Source organism: Ranitomeya imitator, chromosome 6, assembly GCF_032444005.1.
Source record: "Ranitomeya imitator isolate aRanImi1 chromosome 6, aRanImi1.pri, whole genome shotgun sequence".
In the NCBI taxonomy this organism is placed as follows: Eukaryota; Metazoa; Chordata; class Amphibia; order Anura; family Dendrobatidae; genus Ranitomeya; species Ranitomeya imitator.
The window spans coordinates 51,415,613-51,439,608 of NC_091287.1; the positions used below are offsets into that span (position 1 = coordinate 51,415,613).

The 23,996-nt window shown below is 43.7% G+C and overlaps 1 protein-coding gene across 2 annotated transcripts in view; it reads right to left on the reverse strand.

The window, feature by feature from the left end:
• Positions 1-8,292: 8,292 nt before the first annotated feature.
• The window catches only part of ITGB1 (integrin subunit beta 1), a 40,490-nt gene continuing 24,786 nt past the window's right edge, over positions 8,293-23,996 (reverse strand). The window contains exons 6-17 of one of the 2 annotated variants that reach the window (XM_069729669.1): positions 22,646-22,884; positions 21,462-21,617; positions 20,195-20,290; positions 20,022-20,111; positions 19,782-19,922; positions 19,472-19,674; positions 18,485-18,723; positions 18,174-18,396; positions 16,056-16,288; positions 15,793-15,959; positions 12,286-12,366; positions 8,293-9,572 (exon numbers count right to left, since the gene is read on the reverse strand). In XM_069729669.1, coding sequence (XP_069585770.1) covers positions 12,292-12,366; positions 15,793-15,959; positions 16,056-16,288; positions 18,174-18,396; positions 18,485-18,723; positions 19,472-19,674; positions 19,782-19,922; positions 20,022-20,111; positions 20,195-20,290; positions 21,462-21,617; positions 22,646-22,884 — 1,862 coding nt within the window. In that variant the 3' untranslated portion in view covers positions 8,293-9,572; positions 12,286-12,291. The remainder of the gene's footprint in view (positions 9,573-12,285; positions 12,367-15,792; positions 15,960-16,055; positions 16,289-18,173; positions 18,397-18,484; positions 18,724-19,471; positions 19,675-19,781; positions 19,923-20,021; positions 20,112-20,194; positions 20,291-21,461; positions 21,618-22,645; positions 22,885-23,996) is intronic. The other variant, XM_069729670.1, reaches the window with a different exon arrangement.

Below are 23,996 nucleotides of genomic sequence, written 5' to 3' on the forward strand. Positions count from 1 at the left end.
GAATACCGTGGAGAAGAAGGTGTTTAATATGTTAGCTTTTTCCTCGTCATCTACAACCATTCTTTCCTCACTATTTTTTAAGGGGCCTACATTTTCAGTTTTTATTCTTTTACTATTGATATAGTTGAAGAACAGTTTGGGATTAGTTTTACTCTCCTTAGCAATGTGCTTCTCTGTTTCCTTTTTGGCAGCTTTAATTAGTTTTTTAGATAAAGTATTTTTCTCCCTATAGTTTTTTAGAGCTTCAATGGTGCCATCCTGCTTTAGTAGTGCAAATGCTTTCTTTTTACTGTTAATTGCCTGTCTTACTTCTTTGTTTAGCCACATTGGGTTTTTCCTATTTCTAGTCCTTTTATTCCCACAAGGTATAAACCGCTTACACTGCCTATTTAGGATGTTCTTAAACATTTCCCATTTATTATCTGTATTCTCATTTCTGAGGATATTGTCCCAGTCTACCAGATTAAGGGCATCTCTAAGCTGTTCAAACTTTGCCTTCCTAAAGTTCAATGTTTTTGTGACTCCCTGACAAGTCCCCCTAGTGAAAGACAGGTGAAACTGCACAATATTGTGGTCGCTATTTCCTAAATGCCCAACCACCTGCAGATTTGTTATTCTGTCAGGTCTATTAGATAGTATTAGGTCTAAAAGTGCTGCTCCTCTGGTTGGATTCTGCACCAATTGTGAAAGATAATTTTTCTTGGTTATTAGCAGAAACCTGTTGCCTTTATGGGTTTCACAGGTTTCTGTTTCCCAGTTAATATCCGGGTAGTTAAAGTCCCCCATAACCAGGACCTCATTATGGGTTGCAGCTTCATCTATCTGCTTTAGAAGTAGACTTTCCATGCTTTCTGTTATATTTGGGGGTTTGTAACAGACCCCAATGAGAATTTTGTTACCATTTTTCCCTCCATGAATTTCAACCCATATGCATCATATTGCTTCATGGTTCCTAGCGCTTCATAGTGACTTTGTGCATTATATTGCATAATAGTGCTTCATTGTTCCTATATGCATCATAGTGCTTCATATTGCCTTTCTGCATCATATTGCTTCATGGTTCCTATATGCATCATAGCGCTTCATAGTGACTTTGTGCATCATATTGCATCACTGTTCCTATATGCATCATAGTGCTCATATTGCCTTTGTGCATTATATTGCTTCATATTGCCTTTGTGCATTATATTACATCATAGTGCTTTATTGTTCCTATATGCACCATAGCACTTCATAGTTACTTCATGCATCATATTGCTTCATACAGTAGTTTCTATATGCATCGTATTTCTTCATTGCTCCTATATGCATCATAGCGCTTCATAGTTACTTCATGCATCATACTGCTTCATTATTCCTACATGTATCATACTGCTTTATTGTTCCTATATGTATCATAGTGCTTCAGATTGCCTTTGTGCATATTTCTTCATAGTTGCTATATGCATCATAGCGCTTCATAGTGACTTTTTGCATCATATTGCATCGTATTGAATCAGATTACTTAATAGTGCCTTTGGACATCATATTGCATTATATTGCTTCCTAGTTCCTATATGCATCATAGGGTTTCGGTGCCCCTTGCCTCAGGGGGTATCATTAGTGTGTCGGGCTTGGTGCCTTTTTCACCTCTGGCTGTGAGCCACTGGGTTAGACATTCTGTCTGGTGCCTTGTGCGGCCGCACATTGTATAATTGGCCTACCACTTCACATTTTGTCTTGGGCCTCAACTCTGGATATAGAGTCCTTGTGTTTTTGGACCCAGATCCAGCTTCTGTTACTTCATTCTTTACAACAGGACTTAGTCAAGCAAACAGATGTGCTTGAATTGGCTTAGTAAAACTTGCATTTCTTCTGTTTGGAACAGATCTCTCAGGTAGGTTCTACCTTGAGTGCTAATGGCAAGTCTGTTACATAATTAGCTTTAAAAGATAACATACGTCATTTTGGTACATCCTACAAAAGGACATACTACTGTCCTGGGAGCAGAAAATCCCACGAGTTGAAAGGAAGGATTCCTTCCACCTCGGAATGCTTTGGCCTAAAGGTACCGTTACACTAAACAATTTACCAACGATCACAACCAGCGATACGACCTGGCCGTGATCGTTGGTAAGTCGTTGTGTGGTCGCTGGGGAGCTGTCACACAGACAACTCTCCAGTGACCAACGATGCTGAAGTCCCCGAGTAACCAGGGTAAACATCGGGTTACTAAGCGCAGGGCCGTGCTTAGTAACCCGATATTTACCCTGGTTACCATTGTAAATGTAAAAAAAAAAAAAAAACACAGTACATACTCACATTCCGATGTCTGTCACGTCCCCCGGCGTCAGCTTCCCTGCACTGTGTATGCGCCGGCCGTAAAGCACAGCGGTGACGTCACCGCTGTGCTCTGCTTTACGGCCGGCCAACGCTGACAGTCAGTGCGGGAAGCTGACGCCGGGGGACGTGACAGACATCGGAATGTATGTACTGTTTTTTTTTTTTTTTTAACTTTTACAATGGTAACCAGGGTAAATATCGGGTTACTAAGCGCAGCCCTGCGCTTAGTAACCCGATATTTACCCTGGTTACCAGTGAACACATCGCTGGATCGGCGTCACACACGCCGATTCAGTGATGACAGCGGGTGATCAGCGAGCAAAAAAAGGTCCTGGTCGCTGTCACGCATAACGATTTCGTTAACAATATCGTTGCTACGTCACAAAAAGCAACAATATAGTTAACGAAATCGTTATGTGTGAAGGTACCTTAAGATATTAGGACCATCTACAACTTGCATAGTTTTAGGTGCACTCGCAAAACACATTTGTTCAGAGCGGCCTGTTACGTTTCCTAATCAGTCATGTTATGTTTGTGTGTGTAGCCCATTCAGTATCTCCATCTATCCCCCATCCCCTGAAGATGGCTGGACCATCATTGTAAATACAAAGCACAGGTGTGTAACAACAATGTTGTATCTCCCCCAACTCATTGTAGATTGTAAGCTTTCACAAGCAGGGTCATTTTATTTTGTGTTATTATATGGTTGTTACGTATGACTGTTGTGTTTGAAACTGTCAAACTGTAAAGCGCTGCAGAATATGTTGACGCTATATAAAGTTTTATTTATTATTGTTGTTATTATTATTCCTTCCCAAACTCCACATTCGGCAATCAGATAGTCAGATTCTTGTCCCATAAGTCCGTTGCGTTATGCTTACCAGAGACATCAGCACTGCCTTCTGTACCTTGTGAAGCAGCAGCACTGTGTCGTGTGGCAGAGGATTCCATACTCGCGGCTCTTACAGCAGTCGCGGCTCCTAAGATAAATGAAACTGTGTCCAGGGCTCTTACTGTTAGGACCCCATAGTCTCACTGCCTCACAGTAGATAATCTCCCTCTGTGATGAGGAAGAAACCTACTTTTCTCTAGCCATGGACTATGGTTACTCCCACAATGGCAGTCTGAGTGTATAAAGATCCCTGAGAAGATTGCCTCTTGGGATATGTATGTGCGTATATGTGTATATATGCATATGTGGACAAATAAGTTGACATACTTATAATGTCTAGACTAATGACTCGTATAAATGCAGTTTCGAATAATTTCAAGTGTTGGAAGATTTTTACTAGTCACGACCACCTTCATCGAGTCCAGACTCCGTGTGTCTAACATCAGTAAAACAGGAGTGATGATCCACATTTCTCTTTCAGAGCTTCTAATGAGAAGCCCGACGTTGGTAATGGCAGGAGATATTACCTGCCGGATGGTGTATTCCTTAAGGTACCGTCACACTAAGCGACGCTGCAGCGATACCGACAACGATCCGGATCGCTGCAGCGTCGCTGTTTGGTCGCTGGAGAGCTGTCACACAGACACCTCTCCAGCGACCAACGATGCCGGTAACCAGGGTAAACATCGGGTAACTAAGCGCAGGGCCGCGCTTAGTAACCCGATGTTTACCCTGGTTACCATCGTTAAAGTTAAAAAAACAACCGCTACATACTTACCTACCGCTGTCTGTCCCCGGCGCTGTGCTTCTCTGGTCTGGCTGTGAGCACAGCGGCCGGAAAGCAGAGCGGTGACGTCACCGCTCTGCTTTCCGGCTGCCCGGCGCTCACAGCCAGACCAGAGAAGCACAGCGCCGGGGACAGACAGCGGTAGGTAAGTATGTAGCGGTTGTTTTTTTTAACTTTAACGATGGTAACCAGGGTAAACATCGGGTTACTAAGCGCAGCCCTGCGCTTAGTAACCCGATGTTTACCCTGGTTACCAGCGAAGACATCGCTGAATCGGTGTCACACACGCCGATTCAGCGATGTCAGTGGGAGATCCAGCGACCAAATAAAGTTCTGGACAATCTTCCCCGACCAGCGATATCACAGCAGGATCCTGATCGCTGCTGCCTGTCACACTGGACGATATCGCTAGCCAGGACGCTGCAACGTCACGGATCGCTAGTGATATCGTCTAGTGTGACGGTACCTTTAGTTTCAATAATATATAACCCTTATTTGGGGTTTAGACATCTAAGGATTTGGAATAGACGTGATCTCCTGGATGAGTAATGTGTGTACATCCCAATGCTCAGCCATTATCCATGTACTAACTGTTATTGGTTTGATCTTCCCGCAGTCCAGGACCTCGGTCCTGCAGGTCTCCTTGTAGTACGGTAAGCTGGTCTGTAACCAAGGCTTAACCTGAGCCCAGAAGGACCCATGAAGGAACAGTCCTGTGTTATAAGCACATGCAGCTTATTATTGGTCGGTACAGTCCTCATTGTGTGGTGGTTGTGACTTTCACCATATTTTGCTGGGCAATAAGGTTCTCTAACCCTATTCTGGGGCTGTGATGTCTATAAGTATCACAATAAATAACTTGCTGTAGTTCATTATTGGTATTGGAGTACAATGGGTGTATTACACTCTCTGCTCCTGATGCTTATTTCGTTTACCACATTCATACTGAAATTGGCCATTATAGATGTATATCAGACACTACGGTGATTTTCTTTGCGGATATCTTTAGATATCTATGGTTTTTCTGATCTTTCAGATCATTTATATATTTAGTCTGGTTTTTTGCCTGGGACTTTGATTCCTGGGCTTCTGTACCCACCCTGGGAGAGTTGCTTTGGTATTCTCCATGGTGCTGTCCTGAGGGACGTAATGGAAAAAGGGAATTACACCTACCGGTAATCCGGTTTCCAGGTAGTCCCTCAGGACAGCACCCTTAGTTCGCTCCCTTATGTTTCTCTTTTTAGGCTTGCACGGGATTAATCTACCGGTAGATCGTTCCTCCTTTTGGTCCCCATGGCTCGAAATTAAGATGAAGCCGTTAAATGGTTTATTACACACGTCCGTGTTACTAAGGGCACGTTTAGACCATTTATTTCCATCCTTCTGTGGTACTTTGAAAAAAAACACTGGAGGGTGGAGGTGGGAGGGTCCTTTTAACCTCTCTATGATCCTGTCCTGCTATAGGTCAAGGAAGGCCGTCCTCCATGGTGCTGTCCTGAGGGACTACCTAGAAACCGAACTACCAGTAGGTATAATTCCCTTTTTTATTATAATTGTATCACTCAATATTAAGCAGAAGTATGCCGACACCACCCTATATATTGTGTGAGCCCACACAGTCCTCTATATACCCTGTGAGCCCCTACACAGCCCTCTATATACAGTATGATCACTCACACATTTGAAAAAGAAAATCAGATTCTCCTCTCCGGCCTCGGGTGCACTCTCCACAGCGGACGCACTGTAGTGAAGTCACCGTGCCCGCTGCCTCAGTCTCATACAATGATTAATGGAAGAAGGAGCTACCAGCTCCATCCTCCACCATTATCTACATGCGGGCATAGTGCAGCCCATGGACACTGTTTTTAGCTCTTCGGGTGTCTTGGTGCACAAGCTGGACTGGAACTGCCAGAGGGCCAGTTGTGGCCCTCGGGCGGCACTTTGTGACCATGTATAAGGCAAGACCCGTACAAAGTGTCCTCAACAATGGACACAATTCACTGTGCCAAACAGGTCTCAAATACATGGGTGGTCTTAATTAGAGATGAGTGAATTTGCTCGGGTTCCCTCTTATTCAGCTAGCTATAGCGCTTGCCGAATAAGCTGCAGAGGGAACCCGGCTTCCTGGATCCTGCCGGCCGATCAGCGCCGCAGCTGCATGTGTCACAGTCACACTACATGAATGGAGAACCTGTTGTGACTGTTACTTCCTACACTGGAAAGGGGAAGGCGTTTAAGGACGTCTGCCTTCTGACATTTTCATTTTGGTAGATATTTGTATTTCCTATAAAATAATTCTGGAGCATCTTCTCATACAATTCCATGTATAATCCCTCAGTTAGGAGTTAGCCGACAACTGGGCGACGACCTATTGACAGGGAAAATACTATCCGTACACAGTGTCAGACTGAGAGGAGTAGAAATAGTCCTTTTATTTTGAAACTTTCAGGAGGAGCAATGAATTCTAAGAAAAGAGACTAGGCAGGTACATAAACTGTTCAAAGATTATACTGCCATTCAGACATGTTTTTTCAAAGTAAGTACACCAATCTAATTACGTCAGAGATTATGTCATATGTATGTGAAGTCTGGTGACAGGTTCGCTGTAAACCCTAAGCACAAATAGACATAACCGCCTTACAATAAATAATGTGAGAAGGGAAAAAAAACAAAAACCCAGAAACATTATATTGGTTTTTCGGTCAGCACTCCTACCCCCAAAAAAATATTACCCAGCCCCCCCCCCCCCCCCCCAAAAAAAAAAATACAGTAAAAATCAAAAATATATGTACCCCAAAGTAGTATCAATGTAGAAGTCAGCTCGTCAGGCAAAAAAACAAGCCTTCATACAGCTCCATAGACTGAAAAATAGAACGTTTTACAATAAAACAAAACATGCATGCCAGTTTGGGTATTACCATAACCATACCGACAGGTGCAGGTAAAAACATAACCGAAAACAAAGGCAGATTTGCATTTTTTTTCCCCCACCATTTCCTCTTATTTTGGAAATTTGCAGCCTTCAGAAATACATGGATCTATAATAAGAGGTCTTGTGAGACAGCCCACCTAACGCGATCCCGCAGCCCATTTCCTAAAGACTTATTTGGCTCCGCTCACAATTACCTGCCGTCCATCCTTTTTGTAGTCTGTGCTTTATAATTATTCTGCCCTTATTATGCTATAAATCGGGGGAGCCTGCGCCGACCCCTCCATGGGGAACCTGCGCCGACCCCTCCAGGAGGGAGCCTGCGCCGACCCTCCGGGGGGAGCCTGCGCCGAGCTGGGGTTTATACACAGCAACTAATCTTAGGAGGCGGAGCTGCAAGGGAGGAAGAGAAGCAGCTCTGACCAATAATGAGGCGGGGGCGTGTCTTCGACTACCTCAGACTCCTGTAAGCGCTGCAGTTACAGATCTGCTCTAAATCAAGCAGAGAGCAATACAGCAAGGCAAAATAAATGGGGCAAGTAGGCCACACCTTTTGACTTGCATATCATTATGAAGCACTAAAGACTTAAAGGGGTATTCCAATCGCCAAGATCCTATCCCAGTATGTAATGGGTGTAATAATATAAGCAAATACCTGCAATTAGTGATTCAGAAGAACTATACTACATTTCTATGTCACTTACCTCATGTAAGGCATTACAGTAGCTTAGGTATCCATTGTTATGAACACTGATACAGTGACAGCTCTTAGTGGTCGTAACTATGGATACCTAAACTACTGCAATACCCTGCACATGAGGAAAGAGGAATAGCTAATCAGAAGAACTATTCTACATTTCTAAATGGAAGGATTATTACATCTAATACATATTGGGATATGATATTGGAGATGGGAATACCCCTTTAAGAATTTAACAGTGAATAAACAGAAAAGTTACCAATTATGTTCCACTACATTGGGCTACTGTGCTTCCCTACAGAATTGGTTATATGGCTGTTAAGCTGCAGTGGGCTGAACAGAGTCCTAAAAACAAACAAACAAACAGATAATTGATGTGACCCGATATAACCAACAGGTGGTGTAAAGTCAGACACGTGTCAGCGGACCCTTCAGTTCCATCATCCAGCACGAGCCTCTGTGATAAATTAGGCGTAGATGGTCTAGTCTATGTTTACACAGTCTGTACCAGAGACGATTAAAAAAAACAACAAAAAAAAAAGGTAAATTGAGACTTTGGAGGGAGGGTTAGAAATGTCAGACCTACAATTGTGGGAATATTTGCCGCACTGAGAAGACACCCAAGAGATGACAGTCCATAAGAAAGACAAAAAAAAAACAACTAAAATTTTAGGTCATTTTATTTAATAAATAAAGTTCAGTTAACAGTACTGTAAAAAGTGAACAACTGCTAAAATAAAAAGGCACTTTAAAACAAGAAATGTGACAAACCTGAAACAGAGGTAAAGCGCATGGTCCAGGGGCAACATACAATGAATCTGAATGGCACAAATCATAATGTAACAAGAGGCAGTATATAATGAGATGGTCAGTGTGTCTGTAACCAAGCGTTACACATTCGGGTAAAATCCTGATGTTGGATGAAGAAGAAAAAAAAAAAAAAATTAGAAGTGAATAAGAAAGGTAGGGAAGCACCAGATTTAGGAAAAAATAAAATTAAAAGGGTTGTCTAGTAAATTTGGAAAAAAAAAAAAAAGGTCTGCCCCTTACAGAAACCGCATATCTGTCTATAGGCTGTATCTGGTATTGCAGCCCAGCGCTGGCTACCGGAACAGACATGAGCTGCAGTACCAGAGACAACCAGACAAGGGGGAGGTGCTGTTTCCCCAGAAATTAAAAAGTAGCCTTTTTTTTTTTTTATTTCTTTATGGACAACCCCTTTAAGTTGAAAAACAAGCGTCCGCTTCAGACACGATTTAAGGCCTTTAAACAAATAATGCACTGTGATTTTTGGCTAGGCAAAGTTAGGCAGCAATGGGCGCAGAGCTGGAATCTACCGAGGATGCTCCAGGACCATTATTACATCCGCTTGCTTTTCTGCTCACTTTCTCTTGCATTCAGCCATAATATACATTACAGAGCGCTCGCTGCACCTTCCGAACCTGCCGAAGTCTGAGGTACGCACCGTTAACATTGGCCTGTCGGTAGATTCCAGCCCCAAGTTCCCTATAATCATTATACGATGATTGGAAAAGCCTTCAGTGATTTACCCTCCGTCCCCAAAGAAATATCTGCCTGCACAAAGGTCAGAAAGGCACGGCGTGACCTTCAGTGACTCATGGGTTGAGCATTCAACGTGGTTTCGACAGTCCAATGGCACCGATTGCGTTTTCTTGCAAAACAGATTTTTGCACAAAAAGAAAAAAAAAAAATTTATTTTTACATAAACTGTACAAGTGAAAATCTGAACATCAAACACTGTTACACGTCAGTAAATCATTGCAGTACGGCCCATCTGACGCCAGCGGGTGGGGATGGACAACAAAAATGGCTACTTTGCATAAACAGTGCAGTAAAATGTACGCAAAATTACTGTTCATTTTCCCTCATATTTCGGATTCACCACCGTTGTCACCGCACTTTTGTAGATGGGATTTTCACCCTAAAAAACAAGATTAGATGAAAAAAAAAAAATTAATACAAAAAAAAGTGGAACGAAATGTAGAATAATCACAGCACAAAAGCAAATAGTGCGTGAAATAAAGCATTCCTGCTGAATACACACATGGACAACAGCACACAGTGCAGTCAGGCCACGGCGAGGCGCACCCGGGGGCCACAATTTAACACAACCCGTGGATAAAGGTGAAGCCGTGTATCTAACCAATGGCTCGAGCTGATCTCCAGACACTAGCAAATTAATAAAGGACTGGATTGCACATTAATGGTCAGTAAGCAGAATAAACATAAGGTGGGGGGACAAACACAAAAACAGTCACCCACATTATCATGGTTGTTGCCTTATGTGAGTGTTTCTAAGGGTACCGTCACACAGTGGCATTTTGATCGCTATGACGGCACGATCCGTGACGCTCCAGCATCGTAACAATATCGCTCCAGCATCGTAGACTGCTGTCACACTTTGCAATGTACGACGCTGGAGCGATAATTTCATGACGTATGTGCGATGTAGAAGCCGTTGGTTACTATGCGCACATCGTATACAATATCGTGCACACCTTTGTTACACCATGCGATCATGCCGCCACAGCGGGACACTAGACGACGAAAGAAAGTTTCAAACGATCTGCTACGACGTACGATTCTCAGCGGGGTCCCTGATCGCAGGAGCGTGTCAGACACTGCGAGATCGTAACTATATCGCTGGAACGTCACGAATCGTGCCGTCGTAGCGATCAAAATGCCACTGTGTGACAGTACCCTAACCTGAGAGCCACCAGCTGTTAGAAAACTACAAATTCCAGCATTTCCTGCAACGGCTCCAGGAGGAAAGAATAGATTTTTTTTTTTTTAGAGTTCTGCAGCAACTTTTCAGCCTTTAATAAGCGGTTGTCCGATAGTGGACAACCCCCAAGCGCTTTTCCTGAAGGTCACTATCAAGAACAACAACTATGTCCTACAGGATTCAGTCTGTGCTATTGGGTGATGCGGGAAATATCGTCGTCCTAAAGGGATTGGCAGCACAAAATGAATGTTCAAGACAAGTCCAGGCGCTCTGTGCACCATGGCGGGGCCAAATCATTCAACGACACCCTTACAACTAATTGGTTTCCATCTATCGCCACTGTTCTCTGCCCTAGCTGTCAATCATAGGAGGGTGGAGATAGGGGGACAACAAGCAGGTGTGAAGGTGTAGCTAAATGAGCTAAAGGTTTGGCCCCGCTGCTCCTCGGCCGGACTTGGTTTGATCAGTGATCCTGTGCTGACAGAATCCATTTAAACAGACACACCTAGAATAAAAGTCAATAGAACAAAAAAAATGTCTGCACACCAATTAGCTGCATTAATTGTAGATGTACTAAGGTCAGCCACAAAAACATAAAAAATGATGAATCTATAAAAACCGTTAAAGCCTTCAGTGTCATGAATGTCTGTTTTGGTAGCGGTAAACTGCTGGAACCCCAAATCATTTCAAAAGAGGGGTCAAGTAGCCCCAATGTTCGTCCACAGGGCAGTCCTTTAATAGACAGAATGGAAACATGAAAGTATTGGCCGGTTTCTGTAGATTCATGTAATATGTGGACTATATCCAGGCACTGCGTGTACTAACTAGGGGAGGAAGTCATTACTCTATTATGGAAAAAACTAACCACTGTCCCAAATGGGCAGAAGCCAAAGTTCAGGCAGTGAAGTCAGAGAAAATACATGAGTAATCCTGGGAAGCCTCCCATGAAGGACAGAGGTTTCCAAGGGGACATCAATGTGAAAAACAAATGGAACCAGGATTTGAGTTGAGCTTCATGAAAATGTAATCAGATATTGGAATAGTATCTTCTGAAGTCGGAGGGAAAAGCAAACTAGATCTGGACACTGAGCTTGTGACGTCAGGGCGAGGAGAGTATAGGAATGCTATACTTGATGGCATCAGACTACTAAAGTGAAGGAATCAAAGTACCCATTTAAAAGGTAACCTAAGTTTTTGAAAACTTTTTTTTATGGTCTAGCTACTGTTAAGTAGTTATGATGGGTGCTTGGATCTGGTTCCAAAGACACCCACTGATTGCTTAAACAAAAGGGCAAAAAAGTTCCGCTAATCCTAATGTCTCGTTCACACGTCTGTGTATCATGGTATGAGTACAGACCACAATGCAAAGACTGGCTTAGAGTGTAAGCAAAGGTGTACAAACCCAAAGAAAGTCTATGCTCCACACACCGGCCTACTCGTGCTCCGAGGATTAGCTGGGCGCTTCCGTATTACCAATGTTTGGGTGGGATACGTGCATGCACCGATGGCAGTAACAGACAATGGCAAAGGGTTCAAAAAATGGGAACAATCTAGATTAGATCATTTTAGCTGCAAACCAACATGGGGACGTCACACGGAACAAGCTATAGTGCTCGAAAGGCTAGCAAGTATATGGCGAACCCCACAAGGGACTTTGTGGAATTGCCTTCGAGGAAACGTCCGAGACTTTGTACCTGGTAGGGCTACAGGATGCAGAATTATATTTTAACTACTAGGTTGCAAAAAAGGACCCGTTAACACTCAAGCCACTTGCAAACAAGCTTTGTAAAAAGCCACCACCCATCACCAGTAAACACTCACTGGCACACACGGTGTTAATATAAGAGACAGTGCAAGAAACATGCAAGAAAAAGGCACAGAAAAAAAAAAGAAGAGAGAAGATACAAACTGAGATTTAGAGAGCGGCTTTACGTCCATAATTTGGATTCTTGAAATTATTTATAGGACTCTTGTAAATAGGATTCTCTTGCTGGAGAAAGGAATCCACAAAGAAAGAGGATCACATTGACAGAAGAAATCAGACAACGCAAGGACAGTAAAATCAGACGAGGAGCTGACAGCCCACCCACTGGGGGGTTTCGGGTGGACACGACAATACTTCTCTGTATGCCTGACTGCATGTAATAATTACAGGACATGCTGGAAAAAGGCCTATTCCCCCAGTAATGTGCTAGTATAGTATGCACGGAGACCAGCGGAATAAACTGGGGCTTCAGGGCCTCAATGCAGACTGGAAAAAGTGGGACATGGCCTAAAATTCTGGTGTCTTGTGACAGAAGGACCCAGGTGCAAAGGCAACCTTTGCACCCCCTATAGCTACCCCTCTAAACCCCATTACATGTCTTACACATAGTAAAACGGACTGGTTACTTTCTAAAAACTTTGTGCTTTAACCCCTTCATGACCTTGGGATTTTTCGTTTTTCCGTGTTCGTTTTTCACTCCTCTCCTTCCCAGAGCCATAACTTTATTATTTTTCCGTCAATTTGGCCATGTGAGGGCTTATTTTTTGCGGGACGAGTTGTACTTTTGAACGACATCATTGGTTTTAGCATGTCGTGTACTAGAAAACGGGAAAAAAATTCCAAGTGCGGTGAAATTGCAAAAAAAGTGCAATCCCACACTTGTTTTTTGTTTGGCTTTTTTGCTAGGTTCACTAAATGATAAAACTGACCTGACATTATGATTCTCCAGGTCATTACGAGTTCATAGACACCTAACATGACTGGGTTATATTTTATTTAAGTGGTGAAAAAAAATTCCAAACTTTGCAAAAAAAAAAAAAAAAATTGCGTCATTTTCCAATACTCGTAGCGTCTCCATTTTTCGTGATCTGGGGTCGGTTGAGGGCTTATTTTTTGCGTGCCGAGATGACGTTTTTAATGATAGCATTTTGGTGCAGATACGTTCTTTTGATCGCCCGTTATTGCATTTTAATGCAATGTCGCGGCGACCAAAAAAACGTAATTCTGGTGTTTCGCATTTTTTTCTCGCTACGCCGTTTAGTGATCAGGTTAATGCTTTTTTTTAATTGATAGATTGGGCCATTCTGAGCGCGGCGATACCAAATATGTGTAGATTTGATATTTTTTTTATTGATTTATTTTGATTGGGGCGAAAAGGGGGGTGATTTAAACTTTTATATTTTTTTTATTTTTTTTTTTACTTTTGCCATGCTTCAATAGCCTCCATGGGAGGCTAGAAGCAGGCATAGCACGATCGCCTCTGCTACATAGCAGCGATCATCAGATCGCTGCTATGTAGCAGAATTGCAGGTGTGCTGTGAGCGCCGACCACAGGGGGGCGCTCACAGCTGCCGAGGATCAGTAACCATAGAGGTCTCAAGGACCTCTATGGTTACTATTCTGAAGCATCGCCGACCCCCGATCATGTGACGGGGGTCGGCGATGACGTCATTTCCGGCCGCCCCGCCCGGAAATGGTACTTAAATGCCGCTGTCTGCGTTTGACAGCGGCATTTAACTAGTTAATAGGTGCGGGCAGATCGCGATTCTGCCCGCGCCTATTACGGGCACATGTCAGCTGTTCAAAACAGCTGACATGTCCCGGCTTTGATGCGGGCTCACCGCGGAGCCCTGCATCAAAGCAGGGGATCTGACCTCGGACGTACTATCCCGTCCGAGGTCAGAAAGGGGTTAAAGGGAATTGAATGATGAAAGGGAAATTATTTGTCTACCAAACTATATGTGCATGTAGCCCTACCTAAAACAAGTCAAGCAAAATGGTTACATGGCCGGTCCGCTCCTCCGTTAGGGAGAAATCAGCATTTGAATTGATATGCAAATGAGACTGAAGGACTATGGTAGATCTGAAGCTTCTGTCACTCCAGCTCTATTCACTGCCCAGCACCACCTCCTCCTGCTGCTTGACTGATGACTCCTCCCTGAAGTCACAGCACAGAGGCGGTCAGTCAGGCAGAAGGAGGTATGACTGGGCGGGGAATAGAGCTGGAGTGACAGATGCTTCAGATCGACAGTCCTTCTGCCTCATTTGGATATCAATTCAAACGCCGATTTCTCAGTAACGGAGGAACAGACTGGCCATGTAAAGGTATGGCTGGCCTTGTCTTTGAAAGAGCTACATGCTCATAGAAATAGTTTGATTTATGTGATGGGAGTCCATGTACACAATAGCACCAATGGTCTCTGTTCTCATAACCAATCCTTTGTTCTCTTCCATGGGTTTTTTCATCTTCTAGAACAGGAGTGTAACGCTCCCCTGCATTTCAGCTTCCTGCTTTGGGGGCCGATGCATTCTTGGTTGTCAGTTGGGACCAGCGGTGTGGTTGTGCCATTGGCCCAAACTGTGCTCTCGCCAATAACGCAAGCAGAGGCAGCATAGGAGGGCGCAGGGGGCCTGACGCTGGGCAGTGATCAGACTAGCTTTAGAGAGCCGTTACAAGCTGAAATGGGGAGAGTGAGCACACGCTGCGCTCCTTGTATAGGACACCGGCCACTGAGCAGAAAGTGGAAGCAATAAAGCCATTCTCATGGCCTGAAGAGGTGACTGGTAACCTAAGCAATGAGCGCGAAACAAAATGAAAAATCCTGCCGTTCTTGAGAACATTTCTGATAGCAAATCAATTGCAAAGTTGCTAGTTTTTACAAGCAATTTACAGATTTACCATATAACACGATGAGACGACCCCATTCCACACAATGCTAAACTAATCTGGGCACAATTTTTTTTTTAGGGATATAATAATCATTGGCTATAAACTGTTCCAATTACTACTGTGTGGGGGGGAGGAAAGGACAAAAGCTCCAAGGAGGTCTTCATGCTAAGCAACGTTCCCCTGTTCAGCCTACTGCAATACATTGACAGGCCAAACAAATTAGAAAGGGGGAAACTTAGGTCACCAGTGACTCGATCCCAGAAATGCTAATAACTGAACGTGCTTGTTTTATAGTTAATAATTTGTGCTCCCAGATCTTTGCACATACTTTTTCCTATGTGGCTGTATTCCTATATTCCCAATGACTATAGATTTAGCCATGGATGATTTTATAGATCAGATTTTACTATGTGACCCAGACGTGCATAGAAGTGTATGGAAGTATGGCCACTTTAATCTTATTTTAAAACACCTATGGTATAGTAGTCACAGGTAAGATAGCAAAAAGAAATGGAGAAAGAACAAGAAAGCAGACTGGAGAAAAAGGTTATGAGAACTGGTGTAAGACTCACTACGAAAAATAAAGAGTAATTAGTGACCGTGTCCCTCACCTATGTTATAAAGTGTGGTCCGGCTGTATTCGAGACTCCCATAGGGGTCACACATTTATGGCTTCCTCTCCTTTCTACAGAAAGCCCGTTACACCTTTACAGAAAATGCAATCTTGCTCTCAGATAACATGTAGCCCGCAGGATACTTACAGCGTCCCATTTGGCATTCATCTTTTCTTTCTCGAATTTAGCAAACTCTCTCCGGTCATGGATGATCATAAGAAGCTTCCATATGAGCAGCAGCGCCAGCCCGATGAGAACGATCCCGGCCACCACGCCAGCAACGATTGGGATTATGTCAGGGCCGCTGGGACATTCTGAAAGGAAGAGAGATAAACGCAATGAAGGAATGAAGACGCCATGCTCGATATAACTGGGTGCAGCCATAACCCGGGAAGCAAACCAAGCATTACCTGGATCCTTCACCACATGCACGTGAACTTCGGAGTTGGCATTGACAGAGTAGGTGAAGTAGAACCAGCAGTCATCGGCGTCCTTCTCTTTGCAGTGAGTGAGGGCGTCTGCCTGTCCTGGCTGAGGTAGCTTGTCACGGCTATCCACCATGGTATAGTTGAAATGCAAGCACTGACTATTGCAGACTGCTTGTTTTTCTCCTTTTTGGAAGGCTCTACACTGAACACATTCCCTAAACAAAACAAAAAAAAAATGAAAAAAAAAAAAAAAAAATTGAATGCAAGAAGTAATCTTTCCAATGAGTGCATAGAAGGTACAAGGATAAAAGAATAAAATACAGTGCGGGACATAAGATTTACTTACTGGAAAGTTTCCAGTAATCTTTAAAAGGTTATTTCCATTCTTCATAAATGGGTAAGGCAACTAAGTTGTAACTTGCATTTACATGAACTTAAAATTTTCAGCCATTCTTGAGATACCAACTTTTGTTTACAGCGAGTTGTCTTGGAGACCGACCACCGCTGCTAGCCAGCAGAACATGCACAGTGCTTACAAGCTCTTTTCTATTAAGGATGTAAGCAATGCTCTGAAGGCGCCATTACATCCTAATCTATATCTTTATTTTTTATATATGTAGCGCTAACATATTCCGCAGCGCTTTACAGTATGCACACATTAGCATCGTTGTCCCCGATGGGCTCACAATCTAGATTCCCCATCACTGTCTTTGGAATGCAGTGCTAACCACTGAGCCACCAAGCTGACCAGCTTCAATGCTTACAAGCTATACCGCAGCAGTGGTCGGCCTCCTAGGCAACATGCTGTGAACGAAAGTAAAGTGTTAATATCTCAAGAACAGCTGCAAATTTGACTAAGCAGTAAATTGTAAGGCTATGTGCACACGTTGCGGATTTACTGCGGATCCATAGTGTTTTTTGCTGTGCAGAAACGCTGCAGATCTGCAAGTGATTTACAGTACAATGTACAATGTAAATCAATGCAAAAAAAAAAAATGCTGTGCTAAAGGAGTGGAAAATTCCGAGCGGAAACGCTGTGGATTAAAAGTAGCAGCATGTCACTTCTTTTGCACGGATCTGCAGCGTTTTTGTACCCATTCTATTATAGAAATGTGCAGGGGTAAAAACGCAGCGAATCTGCAGCAAATCCGCACAAAATCCACATGAAATCCGCACCTGCGTTTTCTGCCAAGAGATGCAGTATCCGCATAAAAAAATTCCAGACGCAATTCTGCAACGTGTGCACATAGCCTAAAAGTGCTGGATTTCACAAGCCCTCTCTGACAATATCCATCTATGATAAAGGGAGAAACAGTACAGAGGTGGAGTCACACGTAGCATTTTTCCATCATGGATTTGAACGCAATGAATTGGCTGCAAAATCTGAATGCAACACATGTGGCTTTTAATGTAAATTTGCAATATAAAAAAATCTGCCACATTACATCAAACTATGTTACACATTTTTGCTGCACATTTGCTGTAACCAAATCAATAGAAAAATAATCCTGTGTGAATCCATCCTTAAAGCACCACTCTAGCAATTTTTTATAAAACATTATTTCAGCACTGGAGTGGTGCCACTCACCCAAGTTCCCTGATCCTAGTATTATGCTCACCAGGCGTCATCTTCAGCTCTTCCCGATGCTGTTCCGGTCCCCTTCTACCATCTTGCGACCAGAAGTCACAGGTAATGGTCACAAGCTCCCAATGTAAGTCCAGGAGAGGCTTGTTCTGGCCTCATTCTCTCAGACTTACATTGAGCAAACACTTGAGCGATCCGGCAGGTAAAACAGCCTGCAGAAGACTGACCGGAGCGGCGGCGATAACAGAAGAAGATGGCAGCTGGTAAGTATATTACTATGTGCAGGAAACTTCGATTAGTGACATCACTCTAGCACTACATACACACATACATCTCTATCTACCTACATCATATCTATCTATCTATCTTTATTTATTTTTTTTATTTATACACATACATAAGATTTGCCTACTGCTATGATGTTGACTCGAAAAAAGAGGCACCGTTAAAGTATATAATATATATGTAAAGCAAGGTAGAAATATTTAGGGTGTGACTACTCCCCTAATACTTACTTGTGCTCAGTGCAAACACCAGCACAGGTCTGACACATCTCGCAGGTTTGTCCTTGGAATTTAGGATCTGTACATTTACACCTTCCACATTCACATACGCCTCTTCCGTTGCATAGTTGGCCATTCGATGCTATACATGTTGTCTTGTCTTCGGAGCAATCGCATGCACTTCCAGAGAAGTTCGGGAAACACTCGCATACTCTACATTTACAAACTCCATTACCTGGCAGAGAAGACGACAAGTTAAAGTCAGATTCTGGTGAGAAAGAGCAGTTCACACAAGTGGGATGTGTGCTTGTGCTCATACTTACCTCCACAGATCTGTCCATTAGACCGGTCACAGTTGAAATTGTCACAGTCGCAGTATTTTCCAGAATACACTTCATTGGGGTTGTCCCTCTTCTTACACACACATTGTCCACAGATACAATCACCGTTGTTGCTGCAAATCTCAGAGCTGTTCTCCTTTCTGCACTGAGCATCCATATCTTCATTGCTGACCTGCTCGGTACTGCACTCACAATGTTTCCCGATACGGCCATCATTACACCTGGATAGAAAGGAAGATCCAACGTGAGGCGAGAATGCACAGCCACAATATAGCTCCCGCAACTATATGAACCAGCCAGCCACAAGGTGCACCAACCAGCCAGCCAGCCACAAGGTGCACCAACCAGCCAGCCAGCCACAAGGTGCACCAACCAGCCAGCCAGCCACAAGGTGCACCAACCAGCCAGCCAGCCACAAGGTGCACCAACCAACCAGCCACAAGGTGCACCAACCAACCAGCCACAAGGTGCACCAACCAACCAGCCAGCCAGCCACAAGGTGCACCAACCAGCCACAAGGTGCACCGGCCAGCCACAAGGTGCACCAACCAGCCACAAGGTGCACCGGCCAGCCACAAGGTGCACCAACCAGCCAGCCAGCCACAAGGTGCACCAACCAGCCAGCCAGCCACAAGGTGCACCAACCAGCCAGCCAGCCACAAGGTGCACCAGCCAGCCACCCACAAGGTGCACCAGCCAGGTCCAGTTGTAAAGCTCATATGCCCATTGTAGGGACTTTTCAGTAGATGAGGATCAAAATGAGCTCTCTGACTGGCGAGTAGACCAGCCATTTTGGAGATACTCTGATCCAATCATCTAATAATTACATTATGTTTAAATACATCTTAACTCCTGACAGATCCCCTTATAAAATAAAAATATTCCATTATCCACTTGTCCTCTCAGCTGTTTCAAAACTATGGCGGATTAATGTATACGTTTTGAATGACAACAATGACGTGAGTATACCTGCAGGCTCCACATTCAAATGTGCCATTTCCATAGTGGCATTCTGGGCTATCAGGGGTTCCAGACTGTTGGCAATCACACTCGCAGATATATTTCAGAACGATTTCTACTTCTTCCGTAAAACCTAAAGGCTTGATTTTAATACTGTCAGTTTGATCGTTCTTAGGACACTTATGAGCTGTTACACTAATCTCAAACTGAACCTAAAATAAAAAAATAAATAAATCACAGATTAGAAAGAAACAGATCTCCGCATATAATGCAGGACAATTTCATGTAATGAGAAGCGTTCTCGGGGGTTAACACGGACCTGATCTCCCAGAGAGATGTTGGAGCATTTCCTTCCATTCTCTCCTGTACCGATAACCCCGTTCTTACAGAATGACTTATAGTTAATAGTTACGCCTTCTGGTAATTTGCTGTTTTCCAAAATCAGTTCTGAAGACAATGACTGAAAAGAAAAAAAAACGAAAAAAAAAAAACCTGGTTTACGAATCCCCCACTCACGGGACCCCAGAGGTTTTTAATCTATAAAAGTAAATGCACTCACATTGTAGGAGTCAATGATCAACTGAATGACGTTACTTGAGTTTGAGGAAAGCGTTCCTACGGCGGACTTTGGTATCAGGTTCTTTAATTCCTATTACAATGACAGCAGATCAGACTTTACATTACCTGCTCAGATTATAGATTTATCTACTGAATATTAGGCAGACCATGTACCTTGTAAACTGGCTGGAAATCCTCAGTGACAGCAAAGATAGTCTGGATGTTATTTTCACTAAGTTTCTGTACTATATGAGCAATTGACGGGTAGTCCTGTGAGGAAAAGAAAAAATATGGATTAATCATGACAAACTTTTACAATGGGTGACCTCGAAATCAAAACATGTCAGCAATGCAGTGACAAATGTCCATGGTTTAACCCCTTTGCAATATATGATGTACAGTTACGCCATAAGTAGCGTTCCAACCTCTGCTGTGGGCTCTCAAGCAAAACCCATATCTTTCCCGCCACATGATGGCAGAATTATTCAGCCATCATTTGCCTTTAAAGGGACTCTGTCACCTGAATTTGGAGGGAACAATCTTCAGCCATAGGGGCGGGGTTTTCGGGTGTTTGATTCACCCTTTCCTTACAAGGCAAGATTGCAAGATGTACTACGGAGGACAGAGAATGAACTTCAATCCAATATTGCAGCCAGCATGCAGCCAGCGGGTAACAGCAATGGGTGGAGGGCTGACTGTGGCTGTTAACCTGTCAATGCTGCTGTCAATCTCTGACACAAACATGCAGCAATCGTCAGCAGGGGGTGCATCATTCCATGCAGCCATCGCCGCACCGGTGATGTGATCGGGGTGTGCCATGACGGGGGGGACATGCTAAAGAACCCAATGCTTGTCACTGCGATACTCTGTATAGCTGGCGTTCACTGGAGATCTTGATTTTCTCTCTACAGTGCAGTGCTATGTATTGCACAAGAGATCTGATGATGGCAACTAAGGGGACTAACAGGTACAGAAAAAAAAAAAAGGGGGGAAAAAGTTTAAAAAAATATGAGAACAAAAACTTAAATCACCCCCATTTTGCCCCATTAAAAATAAAAATACATATTTAGTATAGCTGGGTTCAGAAAAGTCTAATATCAAAATACAAAATAAAATTATACTGACTGAATAGGCAAGATGTGATCCCAGAATCTTACCATAATTGTCTAATGAGAAGTAGTATGGGCATCTCATCAGCACTCATGACGGGTAAGACTTTGCTGGTCAGAACCCAGTGCCACTTTTTATCACCAGTTGGAGGAATTTTGCAGAAAACCCCAACATGGCAAAAGGCGAGCACTTAGGAGCAGGATCTGCAGGGAACTGGACGAGACCTACCATAAGTTATGTGGTGCCATCCTGTTCTCTGCAGATATCACACAATATGACCTTAACCTGAAGTCATTAGACAGTCATTTAAAGGCTGTAAGTATAGACTTACATAATAATGGCTCATTGTGTACATATTATCATGCATGTGACATTTCCCATCGTTCGGCAGCACGATTCCTCCCAATTTTCCATCTCCAGCAAAATGGAAGCCGGCATCAGTGGAGAAGACCAACAAGCGCGTCACATTCCTCCAACCAATTTGCTCCTGAAATAAATGGATGGAGCGTGAAGAACACAAGTATGACAGGCACAAGACTGATCTGTTTAGTTACTGGTGTAACAGCGATTACGTGTCTACTCATGTCCGAGTAATATGCCGGAATGCATTATACACATTACACACATTCACATCATTTATGTCACATTGACTAATAATTTAGAAACTCACTTAAAAATCCCTACAATGTCCCTAATGTGGTGCTTCCCATGTTGGCACATGTCCGTGACAGTGAGTGAAGGGGGACAGCTAAAGCTGGCTTCCTTTTATGCCTACATATAAAAAGGGGGCTGGCTTAGCTACTGAAATTAGCAGTCCCTCTTAACTCACTGCAGTCTATTAGGCTGGCATAACTCATTGCAGCCACGCGACCTTACTTGGTAGAACAAACTAGATGCCAAGGTTCATATTACCAAACCTTTAATCCCGGCCAACATACAGGGAGCCAGAGTGGCGCCTGCAGCGATCATGTAGGCAAAACGTCTACATCCATGCCATCACTATGATGTCCATATTCTCCAGTAAAGGAAACAAGTGTTGTCACCATGGACAACCCCTTTCAGGATGGATAAATATCTCTTGCTAGAAACTTAAAAGGGGTTATCCACTACTAGGACAACCCCTTCTCAATCTAAATGTTTAGCCCCGATAACATATAAAAAGCTTATACTCCCCTCCCGTGTCGTTCCAGCACTCACTGTCCCGGGGCTCCCGTGGGGTTATTATGACACTTGACGCCGGCACCCAATCAACACTGGGGTCAATATCTCCGCCATCGAATTGAACATGAAGAGCAAGTCCGGGTTGCAGCTGATATCTCACTTATTGATGTTCAATTTGTCTGAAGACGTGGCCAGTGACGCAAGTGCTGATTGGGCACCGGGCATCACCACTGCACCAGAGCAGAGTCCACGAGTGCCGACACTCAGAAATATTGCGACATTTGAAGGTATCTTAACCTAAAATGATGGCGAAAAAAAACACTCAAGTGTCAGTAATTTCTAGATACTACTTACCCCACACACGGCAACCTGCATAATTGCATCAAAACCACCTTCCGGGGAATCCAGGTTACCAGAGATTTGCTGTTTGCCTACGAGATCATTGAAGAGCCTGCCATCACTGGTCAAATTAAGGACGTTCTTAAAGCTAAACGGACTGGTGCAGTTCTGGTCGGTGGTGCAGGGATTGAGGAGCTTAGCTGGAGTGGTGCTAATATATGGCATAACCGTTTTCTCCACAAAAGATCCAAAACCTAGAATAAAACAAAAAGACCACAGATAAGTAACAGAGGCAAAACGTATAACACCAAATACATATGTGAAAAACATTTAGGAGGGATGCTCACTTTGGCCAGACCATCACATATCAGTGTTAACCAAAAACCCACTGGGTTAAAATACAACAAATTAAGAGGCATACCTGTTGAGAAAAGATAATTACACAAGCCACAGGCATACATAGAATTGTGCTGTAGTAAGATTATCGGGCCGGTAGAGGCCGTGCCCCGGCTACCAAGCCTAGTCAACGTTTTCTAGAAATAAAGAAGTAGTGGCATCTGTGCAAAGCATAAAATGTCGCCAATTTCTGTACAAAACAGGAAATCTAAAACACATCCTCTAAGTCTCTACAATAGGCTCCCACCTCCCAACAATCAATATTTCAGAATCTGTAGAGCATGATTATTACACAAGCAGAGGAGAATTCAGCCCATTCAGTCGTACGGGTGAATTTCACACCAGTGAATAAATGGTGCACATATCATTAGGTTTACAGAGTGTCCCATGTCAATCATGTTTCATTCCACTCGAACTGATGGCCAGAGAGAACGCGCACAAGACAGCCAGAGACCGGCAGAGAGCATGCGCACAAGTTAGCCAGAGACCGGCAGAGAGCATGCGCACAAGTTAGCCAGAGACCGGCAGAGAGCATGCGCACAAGTTAGCCAGAGACCGGCAGAGAGCATGCGCACAAGTTAGCCAGAGACCGGCAGAAACCATGTGCATAAGATAGCCAGAGAGAACGCACACAACACAGCCAGACAGGCAGAGAGAACGCGCACAAGATAGCCAGAGACCGGCAGAAAGCATGTGCATAAGATAGCCAGAGACTGGCAGAGAGACTGCGCATAAGATAGCCAGAGACTGGCAGAGAGAAAGCGCATAAGTCAGCCAGAGACCGGCAGAGAGCATGCGCACAAGATAGCCAGAGACCGGCAGAGAGAGCGCGTAAAAGAACACCAGGGGGCGGCAGAGAGTACACGCAAAAGAACACCAGAGACTGGCAGAGAGAACACACATAAGAAAACCAGGGACCGGCAGATTGCAAGATATCTGCAGGTATATAAACGGATCTGGAGATAGATAA